Here is an 18,193-nt window from a genome sequence, read left to right as displayed (position 1 = left end):
ACATTCCACGATTCAAGGAGCCCAGTTGAAGGCGGTTGAATGACAAAGAGTAATGACAACAGTTAGAGACAGAAGTTCCACAACAAGTTAGCCACCATAAAAAAAAGTGGGTAGCTATAACGCAATCAAACAGTTTTCAAGCGGTTTGTCACGAGAAAATCATCAAGGGAATATAAACAGGAAGAGAAGACATTGAGAAAAGGGGGGCCCAAATCAAACATTCTCCAACAGAGAATATGTAATTTTAATTTCTTAACTTAAATTTAAACACTTCTTTTAGTACTCGTGTGTTTGCGCCCCTTGGAGGCATTCTGTTTATTTCCAATTGTAAATCATCACTAATAAAACACCCATTGTTGGGACTTTGTCTCAAGAGGTCTGTTCCTTACACAATCGTCTAATCTCCTTTTTTAATTGTTAGCGACTACCCGCGCGAAACACCTTCATTATTTTCCTATGTGCGAAAAAACTTAATTGGTTTCCCTCTAACACAAGCTATTTTCAATTGGTACATTTTGAGCTCCAATTTCTCATTGACCCGAGATCCATTTTTGGTAAGTATATATATGATTTCGATATACTTACGGAGAAGATTATAAATCAATCTTGATCTCCCAAAATAAACAAACGGGTCCTACTCAAATTTTATGTCAAAGTCAGCCACTCATTTTTCGAATTTTTAGATTATATTTAAAGAAAAATATAATTTTTTTTTAACATTTTTGGTATTTTTTTTATTTTATCAAATGATAATATACTGTATAATTACAATTATAATTATAAAAATTCAAAAATAACTTGCAACACAATTTTGACTATGGCTCGTAGAACAAAGTTGCACAAGGCGCGTGTGATCAAACTTTTCTTCATGGTGAAGAATAAAGGTTGGAGACTTTTTAGTTACACGGGTGAATTTCATGAATGGCCACTAAGCATTTAGTGAAATTCCAAATGAATTAATGCTGATTTGCCACAATTAGGTCGCTGAACATCAATGTAGGTTTCAATTTTTATTACTAACATTGTCTCTCCGTCATTTGTTGCCATTCAAATTTATGAAAATTACTTAATTGATAGCCATATCATAACTCATCATCTAAGTAATTGCTATACGAAAAACTCAAAACAAAAATCGTAAATGCCAATTTGATTACTAAATGATTTTTTTTATTCAACTACAACCTACCAAAAGGATATTCTTAAGTAGGTTTATGATCCAAAAAAAATTCCGATCTTACATTTGAGTTAGATTTTGACCTCATCCATGAAATTAGAAGGTTAAAATGAATGATTTTTATTTTAATTCTTTTATGACTTAGTGCAGGGATAACTTGTCATGTCACACGATGATTAAGCGAAAGATATGATACATTATGTCTGCCATTTAATTAATTACACCAATTTGAGAGACAATAGGTGACAAAAGTTATAAATGTTGAAATCATATAGGTTCTTATTTCATTTTGATTATTTGATAAGTATTTTGTAAAAAGAAATTTTCTGAAGAATTTATAATTAAAAAGTAGTAAAAACTGTTGGGTCCACGTACAATGTGAAGGATGTAATGACCACCAAGACGTTTTCCAAGATTAGTTTATTCTTCCAATTTAACCACAATCAAAATCAATCGATCCAAGACAAAGCCAAGCCTTCCCACTTATGGTTGCCAAGAGACTACACACTTAGAAGACCACGAAGGTAGGTAATAACTCAATGACAATCACCACAAAGATAGGAGTAAAGAGGGGCATCGAAAGGCAGTAGAGGCAGAGAAGAAAATTTCAATTTTCTCACACAAAAGAGGCGCACACGCTTCGGTCTTGGCAGAAGAATAGAAGGCCCAATATATTCACTTAATTAGGCCAAGAAAGGTAAGTTATAATAGGGTATTTAATGGGTCAAGTAAAGCCCAAACAATAGATAAATGGGTTGTCAAGTTGACATCTCTTATTTTGGCCATCCAAGCAAGTGAGTTGGGCCATGAACAACATTAAAATATTTATGTTGCTTCAAATGGTCCAATTACACTTTGGGTTGTTTTGTTTCGATTGTCATGTTACAATTTTGTTCAGTCATTTGGCCGAGGAGATTGAAGATTAAAATCGAATTAACATCATAGGCTGGGAGGTCGTTTGACAATAATTTGTCCAACAACCTCCATTTTGGTGTCAAAGAACCTACAAAGAAAACGTATCTCTAATTAGTGACACCTCTAAAAAAAGAATCGATAAAATTGGAAATCATTTACCTGTACTAATCTTTAGAAGATCCTTGCAACTTCTAAACTTTATCAGTGGTAGCACTTTCCTGCCCATGTCAGAAGGGTTGTATCGTGTATGGACCTTTTCCAATCTTACCACCTTCTGTGATACTATATCTCTAATAAAATGTAGTCTAACATCAATGTGTATAGTGCGTTCGTGAAAAATAAGGTTTTTACATAAATGTATAGAGGACTGACTAGCTGAATACATTACCACATAATCATTAAGACACATTATTCATGAACTCTAAGCCCCAGAGCCTTTTTAATTGCTTCAGTTTTAGCAATATACTCCGACTCTGTTGTGGATAGTGCAACGATATGCTGTAACTATGATTTCCAACTAACTCAAGAATTAGATAAGGTAAACACATAAGAGGAGGTTGATTTCCTACCATCCCTATCCCTTACATAGTCAGCATCTACAAAACCCTTCAATTTCATACCTTCCTTGCTGGCACCAAACTTAAGACTTACATCACTAGTACCTTTCAAGTATCTTAATAACCACTTTAAAACTTCTCAATATTCAGGACTCGAATTAGACATGTACCTATTGAGAGTACTAACAACGAAAGCTAAATTTGGTCTAGCGCAAACCATCAAATGCATTATGAAATCAATCACATTAGAATACGGAACTCTACTCATGTATTATGCTTCACATTCATTGCAAGGAGCTTGATCTTTAGATAATGCAAAGTGATTAGCTAGAGGCAATACATGTTTGGAATCATTCATATCAAATCTCTTCAACACTTTCGAAATATATGGAGACTGATGGAAAAACAAAGCAAAATTTGACTTATCTCTTTCGATTTCCATGCCTAAAATTTTCTTAGCCTTACCTACGTCTTTCATGTCAAATTCACCACTTGACTTTGTTTTTGTGTTGTTTATCCACTTAGCTGATGAACCAATCAAAAGCATATCGTCCACATAGAGCAATGAAAATAAATAATTATTATCAGCCTCGTTGTGTTGAAATACATACTATGATCAAATTTACTTCTTTTGAAACCCTGTAGTGAGTACAAAAGATTTCTAGGTGACCGTGTCAAGCCTTATAAGGACCTTTTAAGAAACACACATGATCAAGTTTTAACTTATCCTTAAAACCTTTTAGTTGACTCATAAAGATTTGTTTGTCAAGCTCACCATGTAAAAAATCAGTTTTAACATCAAATTGTTCAAGTTCTCAGTCAAAATGCACAACCAATACAAACATGACCCTAATAGTAGTGTATTTAACAACTAGTGAAAAATTTCATTATAATCAACACCCTCATTCTGTGTGTAGTCCTTAGCCACTAACCTAACATTAAATCTTAAGAGTTCCGAGCTACTAGTACCTTTGTTAACCTTAAAGACCAACTTACAATCGACGGTCAATTTATTCTTAGATCTAGGTACTAGCTTCCAAGTCTGATTCTTCTCTAGAGAACTCATCTCCTCTTTTATTGCCTTAAACCACTCTTTGGATTGTTCACTCTTCATAGCCTCCTCAAAGGTTTTTTACTCCCTGACAACTAGTTCTTTGTAACTAGCATGGGCGAAAGCTAACTTAGATTCATATTCGAATCTCCTAGGCACTCTCGTTTGTCTCCTCTCTCTATCCCTAGCTAAATTGTAATTGGCCACCGGATTTTCTTCCTCAGGATGCTCTTTTATCACTACCTCATCTCTATTCTACACCTCGGGTTCCTAAACCCGAGTCTCCACCTCATTTGAAGTAGTAGGGACAGATGTGCTAAGTTTTCCTAACTCCATCTTAAATCGATCTCTCTCATCACCTAGTTCTGCTTCACTTATCGGTTCATCACCTAGTTCTGCTTCACTTATCGGTTCAGGTTCACTCTAAGACAAGGCATCTCATCATCGTTAAACATGACATCTCTACTCATGATGATCTTAACCCCCTTTTGGCTTCTATCCTATAATCTATAATCTTTAACACCTTCAGGGTATCCTAGAAAGACACTTTCTAGCTCTAAGTTTAAGCTTTCCTTCACTCTAATGAGAAAAAGCAGCAGGATCAAAAGTTCTAAGTATAGAGTATTTACTTAATTTACCAGACCACCTTTCATGAGGAGTGTCACTATTTAAGGTAGCAGATGGAGTCAAATTAATCAAATAACAAGTATTCATAACGGCTTCACCCTGAAATGACTTTGGAACACCAGAACATAACATTATGCAACTCACTTTATCAAGTATGGTTATATTCATCATTTTCGCTACCCCGTTTTGTTGGAGAGTGTAAGGAACAGTCTTACATCTTGTTATTCATTTTCTTTAAACATAATGTCAAATTCAGTGTTACAAACTTTATGACATTATTCGTTTTTAAGAATTTGACTCTCTTTCCAGTTTGGTTTTCCACTTGTCTTTTTCCAATTATTAAAGTTGTGGAAAACGTCAGATTTATCTTTCAAAAGATAAACCCCTACTTTCCTAGTGTAGTCATCAATAATAAACAAGAGATACCTATCACTAACCGATGAGGGATTATTAGCATGACTCCACGGATCATAATGCACATATTCAAGCATGCCTTTAGCTTTATAAACACTAGTGGAGAAAAGATGTTTTATGATGCTTACCAAGCACACAGTGATCATGGAATAACAAATTAGGTATACAGTCATTACCAAATGCACCTTTTTCATTAAGAAGTTTAAAACCCATAATGCGTACGTATGCAAGCTTATTATACCATGTATGTGTGTGATCTATAATCACTTTCCTAGTAGTGATATAAATATCATTTTTTTAATTCCCTTAATAGAGATTAATGTACCATTAATCATCTTTAACATTCTATTTTCAATTTTATCGGTGAAGTCATCTTTTTCAAGTCTTCCTCCTGAATTCAAATTCCTAGACAATTCAGGGATATATCTAACGTCCTTTAAAGTGTACACAAAACCAGTGTCAAACTTTATATTAATATCACCAATTTTAGCAATTGGATAGGTAAAATTATCACACAGCACAATATACCCAGTATTAGATTCATGCAAGTTTTCAAATGAATTCTTTTCAAATGTCACATGAAAAAATGTATCAGAATCAAGTATCCACTTATGCATGCGGGAACTAGCAATTAGATTCAATTTAGCAGTATACATAATGAGACTTTTAATCATATAAATCTCACCGTCTTCTACCTCGGAAGCAAAAGACAACACATTGAGCTCATCTCTCTTCTTTATCTTTAGCTTACCCTTCTTCTTATAACAGTCTTTTATAAAATGCACTGTGTTTCCACAGCTATAGTACTTTTTTTACCTTCGTTCTAGACTTTGATCTAGATTTACCCTTACCCTTTTTCTTTTATCCATTACTACTTGACTCGCCACTACTTTGGTATCTGTCATTACCGTTTTGTCTAAATTGAGTTATACCCCGCATCATATGTAACTCACAGCTTTTTTTATCATGTTTTTCAACTCTAATTTCCATCTTCTTACTTCTAAAAGAATTTATGACAATTTCAGGTGTCAAAGTGTTCCTACTATACTTAATTGCATTTTTAACTTTCTTATATGAGTCAGACATAGAGTTAGGCAAAATTATGGTCTTATAGGTTTCAGACACAACCTCATCACAGTTAATAGTGTCTTGCACTAATTTGTTAAACACATTTAAATTGTCAACAAGATCCTTTGAATGATCCATTTTAAAGCTGAATAAACGTTCAAGTAGGTAAAATTTGTTCGGTGTAGATTTGAGCAAATACAGATCTTCTAGTTTTTTCCAAAGTTCTTTAATAGTTTTCAGTTTACCCACCCTTCTTAAAACGACGTCAGAAAATTGTAAAATGATTGAGTATAAGCAAGCTCATTAGCTTCTTCCTTTTGTTCTTTTGAAAAAAAAAAAAGTTGAAAAATTGCCTTCAATGAGTTTTGAAATTTTTTGTTGGATCAAAATAATTTTAATTTTTTGTTGCCAGATTGAAAAATGACATTTTCCGTTAAAAACTCTCAAATCAAAATTTTGAGTTGTCATTTTCACAAAACACAGTCAAACTCCACAAAGTAGTCTAGGGTCACGGATAATATATTTCGTTATAAATTCCTAAAATTTTGTAAGACTCGTGATCTTAGATTAAGAGAATGTTCGAACGGATAAGGTCTCGATATTCTAACGGAATTATCAAGCAGCTAAAATAACAAGACAACTAAAATATATGTGCTTGTCTGGTAGAGATTTTGATAATTGATTTTTTGATCGTTAGAGATAAAGTGGGTCTTACTTGTGAGAGAATAATACAAAAATGGCGGTTGAAATAGTGAAATAACGGTAAAAAAATTGATTTTAATTGACTTAAAATCTGTACCAAACAAGCTCTATATGTCCAACAGGTATCAAGTTTCACGACAATTATATCACACAGAACAATACTTTGATCTAGCAAGAACAAGTACTCAATCAAATAGTTAAGAGCAAGTAATCCTAATTTCAAGTATAAGAAATGTTACCCCTTCACGGTAACCACAACCATACTATCACTCCACATGGAGACATTCTAATGTTGAAAATTAATTGGGTCAAGAGAATTTACCAGACCGGACATATATGAGTCCGTAAAGTCGAAAGATGGGAATTAGCTATTTTAGGACCACCATTATTCTTCCTAAATATTCAACAAATATACCAATGCCAATCAACCACAAAAGCATATTGATATCCGAGGGCAAAATCGTCCAAGTTTTCCTACATAACCTGAAACACTAAACAAATTATATCAGTACGTTTAAGATATCAAAATAAGTATTCTGCCCGAAAAAATCTCGCTGGAAAACTATCACATGCACCGCCTCACAGGAGATGCATTGGCCTGTTGATTATGGGTTCAACTTCCGTTTGTCCTATAGAGGTTGCGTTTGGGAGGAATTAAAAGAAGTCTTTGCAAGACTCTATCTTTAACACATATATAAAGAAATAGAAATAGATAAATGAATAAATAAGTTCTTTTTAAGTCTGCTACTTCAAGTGACTCAATAGGATAGATTGACCTATTTCTTACTTTTTGAGTACCAAAGATTTAACTTGCAAGGAATCATTGAAACCCTCTAATGGTTTCTGCTAGACCAACATATTTACCTGGAGAACCGATAATTGAAATAAGGACTCAGGCTGCCCCGGAAGAAAGCGAAAACCTAACCCCAGACGAATCGTAGCATTGGCCTGATAAACCCCAATTTAGTGCTTCTTCTCCTCCTCAAATTCAGTTACACAAAGGAATTCGGCCCCTTCTCTCAATTTTTGGCTAGATCGCTACCGCCCAAGCTCTGATACTAGATCTGAAGGATGTAATGACCACCAAGGTGTTAGCTAAGCTCAATTTATTATTCCAGTTTCACCACAATCAAAATCAATCAACCCAAGACAAAGTCAAGCCTTCCCACTTATGGTTTCCAAGAGACTACACACTTAGAAGACCACAAAGGTAGGTAATAACTCAATAACAATCACCACAAAGGTAGGAGTGAAGAGGGACAGAGACTGGTAGGAGTGGTAGAAAAGAAAACTCCAATTTTCTCACACAAAGAAGGCGGACACGGTTCGGTCTTGGCAAAAGAATAGGAGGCCCAATATGTTCACCTAATAAGGCCAAGAAATGTAAGGTACAATAGGGTAGTTAATGGGTCAAGTAAGGCCCAAACAATAGATAAATGGACTTCCAAGTGAACATCTCTTGTTTTGATTATCAAAACAAATGAGTTGAGCCATAAGCAATACTAAAATATTTAAGTTGCTTCAAATGACCAAATTAAACTTTGGATTGTGTCGTCTCAATTGCGGTGCTACAATTTCGTTCAGTCATTTGGCCGGACCGACTGAAGATTAAAACTGAATTAATATCATAACTTGGGAGGTTGTTTGACAACAATTTGTCCAACATACAAAATCAAGAAAAATGATTATGAAAAAAATTAAAATCAAAATCAAACATGAACTAAGTTTTAGTGACTCAATTAAAATAAACTGAAGTTTACTAAGCCAATTGAGCATATCAAAGTTTAAAGGATTCTGCTAAAAGTTTAATTACGATAGATGAAATTTACCCCATGTTTATAATATATTAATGAAAATAAAGTTGGACATGGTCTGATACGATTTGATTCTAAAGAGAATTGGATCGAATCAGAATTTTCGAGTATTTATTAAGTTGAAACTATCGGATCTAAATTTAATTATGGAACTGTTTGGTTTGGTTCCGTACCATAATTAATTTTTTTAATATTTACAAAAACACTACATTAATCCAATTAATGACATATTCAACCTAGTTCTAACAATAACACTTTATTAACACTTACAAAACAATATATACAAATAATGAGTTTTCTAATAAGATCCATTCACTAATTATACAAATTGCGTTGATCAAAGTGGAGAAAATTCAATGAATAGAGCAAAAAAAGAATAAGATGAAGAGAGGTACAGCCGTTCAACTTCGATTATTTGAGAAACAACAAAATAATTAAGAAAAACTTAGGTAACTCAATTTTAATTATTTAAAATTTGAACTACGAAGTTGGGTTTTGGCTAAAAATAGCAAAATAATATTTTGGGCTCAATTAATTAGTGGATAAATGAAACATGAAAATGATATATTTTTTAGCTCGATTTATTAGTTGGCAAATGTAACAGAAAAATTAAAATAATTTGACTTGTTTAATATAAATTAGGAAATGATTTTTATTCGGTTCTTGAACTAGAATCGATAATCTAACTAAATACGTCGGTTATGAATCTGATACCCATTCGAGTATTAAACTGAAGAAGAATGGCTTGATTCGGTTCGGGTCTGGATCGGTCTGATTTGGTTATGAAGTTTTATCTAGCCCTAATTGAAAATAATATCTAAGATATGGGATATCTGTAATATACTTTAAAGTTTTCACCTTTTCTCTATTCAAATAGAGCCATAAAAATCATAAGACAATTATACATTTTGTTATACTGGATAGCTAAATTATATTATCATCTTTATTTAAAATTTTTATTTAATAATGTTTAGTTCGGTATATCAAATATATAGGGTATTATTTGACCTCTAATCAATTCTACTTTGTTTAGCAAATTGTATCTTACTTTTTAGATGTAAAAAAAAAAAATAATAATAATAATAAAATAAAATTGGAAATTATTTACTATTAAGTAAAAATGAAGATAAAATGAGACGAGACTTAGAAGTATAGTTTATTAATTAACTTAAAAACTAAGAAATTTAATTTTAGTGAATGGTGAGGGTAAAAATATGTTCGAGAGGGACGGCGGGTTGGGGTCCACAGTCCTTGTTTGCCTTAAATAATGGATGACTAATCTTGATTATCTTTTAAGCTGTACCAATCTATGATGCTCATGCTTAGCCACTTCCTTGACACTTTTTTGTGTCTCTTTCAAGGCAATCCAAATTTCGTCCCGTGTGAAAGCAAGCACCCGATGAGATGGCACTTGGCTTCGCTGGAATTTATAGTCTTTTTCGGGATCACTGAGCGAGGGACAAAAGCTTGAGGTCGAAGATGATAGTTAATGGATTGGGCTAATTTTTCTTTAATTGTGGGCCTTTTCTTCTGAAATTGGGCCTCTTTTTATATATATAAAAAGACCCAATGCAATAACAATTTAATGGTTTGTATTGGTTTAAAAATCACAATTCAATTGCTATAATTCAAATTGAAAAACATCTCACTGCGCGCTCTGTCGGTGGAAATGAGTCGCCATTGTGAGTCCTCCATCATCGTTTTGACTTGTGAGTTCTACCTCTCTTCTTTTCTGGTTTGGTTTGATTTGGTTTTTGTTCTTTTATACTTTACTTCATTTTTTGATTTAATATTTATGAGTTATGACTATTGATTGTGGGGATTTTGTGAATTCGAGAATTTGGGAATATTGAGGATTTGAGAGGTGCTTGGTGTACATTATGGTGTCCATAACGTACACGAAAATTTTTCTGAGGGTTTTGCTATTGATTGCTGAAGTTTATGATTTATGAAAATTGGAAATTTTTACATTTTAGTTTATTTACATAAAGATTAAAGAATTTTTAATATTATTTTATTAAATATTAATATACGACCTCGCTATTACTGCCGTCCTAGCTAACTTCCAATCCTGAATTCGCCACCGTTCACGTCTCTGGAAAGTTACACAAACACTCTTCTTTTCCATCTCGTTGGTTACATATTCCATTCATTGAATTAGATCGGAATAGTTCTAAGATGGACATAATTCCATTCGATTCTAGTTTCAAGAGAATCAAATCGAACCATGAGATAATGATTTTTTTTAAACTAACATAGGTTATTTACGTAGTGACTAGCTCATCTTCATTTTCACGGAACGAAGATGATTTATTTAGCTTGTTGTCAAAATTTAAAAGATCCATGAAAATTATAGTTGTGTTATGATTGTAACGCACCGATTTATTTATTATTATTATTTTTTTTTTTTGTAAAAATTGGAGTGTTATGAAAAATTCAATTTTCTTTTTAATAAATGCGGAACGATACAAATCAAAGAAATTCTTTATTTTCAATCATAAATATCAATTTAAACGCGATATCTGAGTTTCTAAAAATTTGAACACAATCAATGAACTAAATAAACAAATGAGTAATTGAACAAATAAAACTAACAATTAAATTTATAGACATGAAGAGATAAACTAAATGTTTAATATCTCTTGCCTTTCTTCGATTCACTTGGCAATCCACATCACCATCCCATCACAATTTCAATCGACTCGAAATAACTTGAAAAAATTGTAAGAGTGAGTATTCGAAAATACCCAATAAGTTACGTGTAGTTTCATAAAAAAATATATAACAAATAAAATTTATACTTCATATCACTTTGTTCTTATAGAGTATATTGGTGACCAAGCGACACACTCATCTTAGATCTTCTTATCATCTCGTAGGATTTCATCTCTCTTTTTATAGAATTCGAAGGTCATCTGGCAATCCGTGCATATTTAATTAAATATAGAAGTATAAGGAAACGAAAACACTTGCACATAAAATATTTTACCTCGTTTATTGAAAGGTTTCGAATGAATGTAAAATAATACGCTGGAAACCCATTATCTTTCTCTCTACCTCAACTCTCTCTTTATTTATTTTTTTTTCTTTTTGCGTAAATAAGATTGGCTAGACATGCCTATATATATACACAATACAATACTCTAACCAATACTTCTAGGAATTTTTATCTGATTAGAAGTCCAAAGTTGTAAAAAAAATGGTAAGGAAGTTAATTATGAATAGACTTTTCTTGGAATAGGTATATGTTAACATGACATGCAATTATGTCTCACCTATTTTTAGAAAAAACTTTATTCAAGTGAGATGGAGTCTAGGAGACACAATAGTAAGTATATTAAGGAGGAAACAACCAGTGGTATTTGAAGTGGAAGATAATTAATAACCACCACAAACAAAAGTAGATTTATGACTAACTAACATGAGATAGGTGGCATTCGTACATATCCACCCATGGTGGCACTCTTACAAAATTCCAATTCAAATAAAATACTAATAAGTGACAATTTCTTTTAAACTTCAATAACTTAAGTATAACTTATTCGAATTAACTTTTTCTCAAGTCTAAGACTTCTAATTAATTACAAGCTTCAATAAGAGCTCAATATTGATATACTAAATCGTGTTCCATCATTATCTAATTATTTAACCTAACTAAAATAGAAATTAAAATCCAATTCCATTTTAGTCCCCAACTTTTAAAAATATAACGAACAATTTTTTTTCTTATTCTATTATTTATTTTTATCTATTTCTTATCATTAGATAATTATTGTACTTTGGAGAATAATAATTCAATTTTCAACTCAAATAATAAAAAAATAGTAAGGACTGGCTCACTAGCTAGTTTGGCTTGCTCCATCAAAGGGCAAGTTGAACCCCACCTTACTCGGCTCCTCTCACACATGCGACCCAAACCCGTCGATAGGGGAGTCAAACAATTCGTAGGAGAGTCGAACAGTTCAATTCGATTCGATTCCATTCGATCCATTTAACAATCTAGATTATGCATATATTATATTATGAGACAACTAATAACTTTTCTTTTATATATACCTATGAACTAGAGTCCCTCGTTAAATAGGAAAAATGTTGCCCCACATGGACTCACGAGTCCTACAAAGGCCACTTGAACAATTTTCAGTGATATATATGATTAGTTATCACAAGGCCATCGTAACTAATTAGTAGCTAATCCAATTACCACATAATCTATCTATTTAAATAGACGTTTTTATGAAGTTTAACCCCATTAAAATAGTTAGGTCGTTCATATTAGTGGAGTGGGGGTAGAAGATTCAATGGTGTATTTGATTGCGAGCATAAAATTTTTAAGAAAAGAAAATAAATTCTAGGCAATTGAATTGTATAGAAACTATTTCCTTGAAAATTGTCAATTAAATGTATTTGATTGATTTTATTTTTAACCTGAAAATTGTTATGGTTGACCATTTTGTTGTAAGTATATGGGAGGGAGAGGGGGGGGGGGGGGGGGGGGGGGGGGAGAGTGATTTACTCAAAAAATAAAACATACTTCTCCTAAAGAAAATATATTCATTGTTTTCAAGGAAAATATGATTACATGACCAAAAGTATGAAAATATTTTTCATTGAAAAATATCAATCAAGCAATATAAAAATAGGAATTTGGATGAAACAATCAATAGAATTCCATTTTCTGGGAAACTAAATTGATAATTTTTTTTACAACGAACCAGATATTAAAGATCAAGATCGTATCAAATTTCAAATTTTCAATGCTAAACAACTCTTTCAGAAAATTTGTTCTATCTCAAGAAAACTTTAGATTTTATACTATTGGACCATGAAATCATATTGAGAGCTGTTTGACATGACTTTTGCTTTTATTTTTGTTTCTTGTAAAATAAATTTTTTGAGAAAACTATCTTAATTTTTGTTTGGACATTAATTTTTAACTCATGCCAAACGGCCCTTAATTCATTGATATATAGTTCACTGATTGCCATGGACTAAATTTTCTAATGAGTAATGTTAATTAGAATAATGTTATAAGAGCATCTTTAAATTTAAAGCGTCATAATTTTTATGTACCCCATAAATACACTATTTGGGCTTTTCATTTTACTTTTCTCAAGAGATATTTATTGATTTCTCTTTATATTTTATTTAACATAATTTTTTATATGTCAATGACCAATAAATTTAAATATGGTTTAAATAGTTTATGTATAATATTGAAATGTATTACTTATTAAATGTAATCATTGTTTATTAAGACGAAGAGTTTGACTCTCTAAATTTGAAAAGTTAAACTCATTCTTTATTTTAAAAAGTTAAAATAGAGAGTCATTTAAAACTTATTTTTAAGCATTAACTTTTTAAAATAAAAAAGTATTATTTATATAAAGAATCTCTTAAAAAAAACTTTAATACCAGTCTAGATGACATTAAATGTCATTAAATCAGAAGAACAATTAAATGAGTCGTACTCCCTCCGTTTCATAACGATAGACTTGTTTCCGTTTTCATGTGGATTAAGAAAATGTAAGTAATACATTTAAAAATATAATATTTTCTTACTTGTTTTAGTAACTCCTACATTAAATAATGATTTAAATAATATTAGTTTATATTTATTGATAAACAAGATATATTAAATAGGGACATATTAGAAAATTAAAACATAAATTATACTCTCAATAAGGAAATTGGCCTATAATTTAGGATTGCCGAAAAAGTAAAACAAAAATATCTTTATGGGATGGAAAGAGTATAATTCTACTTTTAATTAAGTTCATCGCATAGTGCACATAAATTAATGTTATAGCATTAATGCTAGAAATAATCAATTTTTTTTTTTTTTAAATATGTATGCATGGGAACACTTGAGAAGGGTAGGCGCCCCTGCCTCAGCATAACCACATGGCTACGTGCACCATCAGGTCCAATGTGAGAGGCCATAATATATTAGTGTCAAGAAAATTGACGAAAATATTAATTAACCTTTATTAGGACTTCTATGTTGCGTTTAAAAAGGATTAATCGTTATCGAAAATGAATTTACGGGTCTTACAAAATTAGTGTGATATTTGCTTTACGAGTCAGGTAATTTTAATACTAACAAACCTTAAGTAAAGGCGTGACAATTGATATTGTAACACGACTGCAAAAAGCAAAATTGATAACATATGGTTTAAGATTATACTACTGAATAAATGAAAGAATATTAGATATTTCAGAAGTTAAAACTTGAGCTTTCGACAAGTAGAAATAACTCGACAAATACTTTGTCAATTCAATTTTCATTGCGAGCAAATACGCGATGAAAGGTCTAAATCTGTTCTTTATTACTCATTAAGTAATATTTTCATACATGGAAACATTTCCTTACTCATAAGTTTAAAAAAAATTAAAAAAATAAAAATAAAAATAAATAAATAAAAATGAATACTTATTACATGATACTAATAGGCGATGGGTCATTCATCAAAGTATCCACATTATGGTTTCCTTCTTGAACTTTGTATTGAATGGAAATGAAAAACCTTAGTGGAGAAAGTAATAAATTGCAATTTTTACCAAAGAAATGACATTATTGTCGAATCACGTTAATCTTTTTCTAAACATAAAGTTAATGAATCAAGAAATCAGGGAACTGAATTTGGATGTGTTATTAATATAATTATTATCACATTCCCTAACGAAAGCAAACAAAGCAAAAGCCAAAAGAAACAGACAGAAGAAAATGGAAAATGGAAGAGAAGACGAAAGAAATTATCTCATATTCAAAACAAAATAAAAAAAATAAATAAATAAATAATCATAAACTTCTTGTTAATCCATGATGAAAAAGTCTTAATTACGGGCGATGGACATGTTATACTTTAATAATACAACCAAGGTCTTCATATTTGGAAGAGAAAAATACACTATGATAAACATATATTTCACAGAGACAATATATGGTCTTATTTACAAGTACCGTGTACCAGATATGTGTATCAAAGTCTCTTTACACAGAATTTTTATCCAACTTCACATCTCATCAAAGGGCACCCATCAAAGCCAAAATCCGCACATATTCATCAACCCAATAAAGAAAACCAGCGTTCTCGGAAATCCGACTGATAAGAGATCATAAAAAGCAGAAGCACAAGCAGAAACCCAACTCCCCACGGGGTTCCACCGGCCTGGTGAATCGCGTATTGCTCCGGGAAAGGGGTGAATGAAAACGACCCTTGTAAGGAAGAAAGCAAATGCAAAACCAGTAGAACCAGCAATGGAGACAGCATAAGAAACAGTTTTATCTGATCAAACAAACCCTCGAATAAAGACTCAGTGAACCCTATAAACATGAACAGAACCAGAAGAAGGAAAGACAAGTGTATTGGAAAAGAAGGCTGAGAATTAGAAGACATTTTTAGAAAGTTTGATTGATTAGATTTTGAAGTATTGAGTACTATTGTGTTTGTGTGGATAGGCATAGGTTTATATAGTGAACGGCTTTGGTTAGGTTCTGGAAATATGTAAAATCTTCAAATCGTTTGTTTAAATTGTACGACTCATTTTGAAATGTAGACCAAAACTAAATATTTTTATTGACTTGTTTGATTATTTTAGTCTTGAGTCATCCAACCAACTCAATTTTAAGATAGAAATAAGTGGCATGTCATGAAAATCACTCTTATTTTTAAAAAAAGAATAAAAATAAATAAATGACCTTATTTTATTTTATTTATACCTAATAGTCAAAAGGAAGATTTGAGCTGAACTGTCCTAGCCAAATGTGGGGTGGCCCGACAGTATGTTCGTGCTTTATATTTCTTTGGCCAATATAAATATGCATTTAAGCACAATTTACCCAAGGTTGCGGTGCTTTATATATATATATATATATATAGCTTTATTTAATGGCACTGCTCTGTTTAGATGACAATTAAAAGCCAAGATAATTGATATCCTTTATCTGCCTTCAATAATGGAACGCTGATGACTAATATTGATTTTGATTATCTTTTAGGCTGTACGCGACCCCATCTCACGCCACCCACTATTTGTAGCCCAACTCATAGTAATCTATTTTACTCTTAGTCTCTGTCTATTTCAAGATTCCTTTTTTTCACAATTCTAATGCCAATCTCTTGAAAGCCACACAAACCCGAACATCTAACTTTAAGGTATTGGCATGTTCGATTTATCTACTGTGATAAGATTAAGTAAAAACGGTTGTACTATATGTATATAATTGTTTACATACACATGATGTGATGAAATATGATTGAGTCAAAATTTCTCCAACCATAAAAGAAAAATAATAATAAAAAAAAAACCTTCACTCTCTTTTTGACATCTCATATGTATGTAAATTATTTTGTAACTCCATTATGTCCAAGTAACATTATTTAAAAGAAAAATCATAAAAAAAGGTTAAAAAAAAAATTCGTCATTTTTTACATTGTTTCGTTGTTTGCAATTTATAAACTAGATATGATACTTCTAAAATTGTCTACAATTCAAACTTGGACTTATTTTATCTAGACACTACTTGCTTTTATTAACTAATTATTTTTATTTGACGGATATTATAAGGTATTTAAGGACTTTACAATTAAATTTAAATAAGGTGCTTCATGACCATAGATTGCACATATTAAGATTTGAGATTTCATCTTAAAATATCAACCTTATTAAGAAAAGTAGTACAAACCCTTATAAATTGATCTATGTTTTCATCTTTATTCGATGTGGGATATCATTCCTTAACATACTCATACAAGATGATAGTTCGTTTGAACAGATCAATCTTGAAATTCGTATGCTTATCTATTGAGTTTTAATAGAATCGAATCATTCGTTGAAATTTAATAGATTATGATACCATGTTAAGACTTGGAATTCCATTTTAAGAAGTTAAACTTATTAAGAGTGATCCAAAGATACTAAATAATACTTTTGTGTGTGTGTGTTTATATATATAGATTTTGGTCCCGTTAAAAAGGGTCCTAGCAAGGCCATTTGAACAATTTAGTGGCATCTAAATGATTAGTTATCACGAGGCCATCATTACTATCCATTGCGAAATTAGTTAAGAAAATGTCTATGAAGTGTATTGGAAATTTTGCTAATAGTTTGAATACGAAAAATACTTTTTACTATTAGGATATTTCAAAGTTTTCCGAAGTCGACACCTTTGAGTTCGCTTATGTAGGGAAGAATAAGTGTTGGACTTATAATGCAGTTAAGGTTTAACAAGTAAGGAAGACTAGACACTATAAATTTCCTTTTTCTTTAACATGCTTTATCTACTCATTTAGACACAAAAAAATATATTGCGAAGTTAGATTAAAAAGATGCAAAAATTATCATAAGATTAAACCCTTGTTTGGGCTCAATTTTAATCAAAATTTGGGAGAAAATGAGTTGGGAAGAGTGATTTTTTTTTTTTTTATTGTTTGGATAATGTGTGGTTAAAAGATAAGGAATAATTTTGATTTATATGTAGTATTATTTTATGGGAGAATGTGGTCGGTAATGAATTTTATTTAAACAAAAAAAAAAAAAAAGGGTACTAAACATATAGGCTAAATAGTATGACAATTTCTGGATGCTTTCCGTGTGGCTATTTTGGAAACGGACATTTTCATGCTCAATGGGGGCAGATTATATCTCTTATGTTGTGCTATATCTTTTATGTACAATTGTATTATATCTATGCAAATTTTGATTTTATGGGCTATTTTATATTTTTTCTGGGCTGTATTTGCAATATGAGATACTTGTCAAACAGTATAAATATTTTATAGAGAAGGCAAATAAATAGCAACTCTCCTATGATACCTCTTTGTAGGAGATACCTGTAGATGATCCCGTGGTTGGATTTAATATCATG

The 18,193-nt window shown here is 31.4% G+C and overlaps 1 protein-coding gene across 1 annotated transcript; it reads right to left on the bottom strand.

The window, feature by feature from the left end:
• Positions 1-15,202: 15,202 nt before the first annotated feature.
• Positions 15,203-15,832, bottom strand: LOC111391615. The gene has a single exon (XM_023016867.1). It carries the CDS (start codon positions 15,786-15,788, stop codon positions 15,390-15,392), a length of 399 nt encoding a protein of 132 aa, XP_022872635.1. The 5' UTR covers positions 15,789-15,832; the 3' UTR covers positions 15,203-15,389.
• Positions 15,833-18,193: the final 2,361 nt, after the last annotated feature.

The sequence above is a fragment of the Olea europaea genome, chromosome 3, assembly GCF_002742605.1.
Source record: "Olea europaea var. sylvestris chromosome 3, O_europaea_v1, whole genome shotgun sequence".
Classification (NCBI taxonomy): Eukaryota; Viridiplantae; Streptophyta; class Magnoliopsida; order Lamiales; family Oleaceae; genus Olea; species Olea europaea.
The sequence above is the reverse complement of the archived record's forward strand: the minus strand, read 5'-3'. Positions and strand labels throughout refer to the sequence as shown.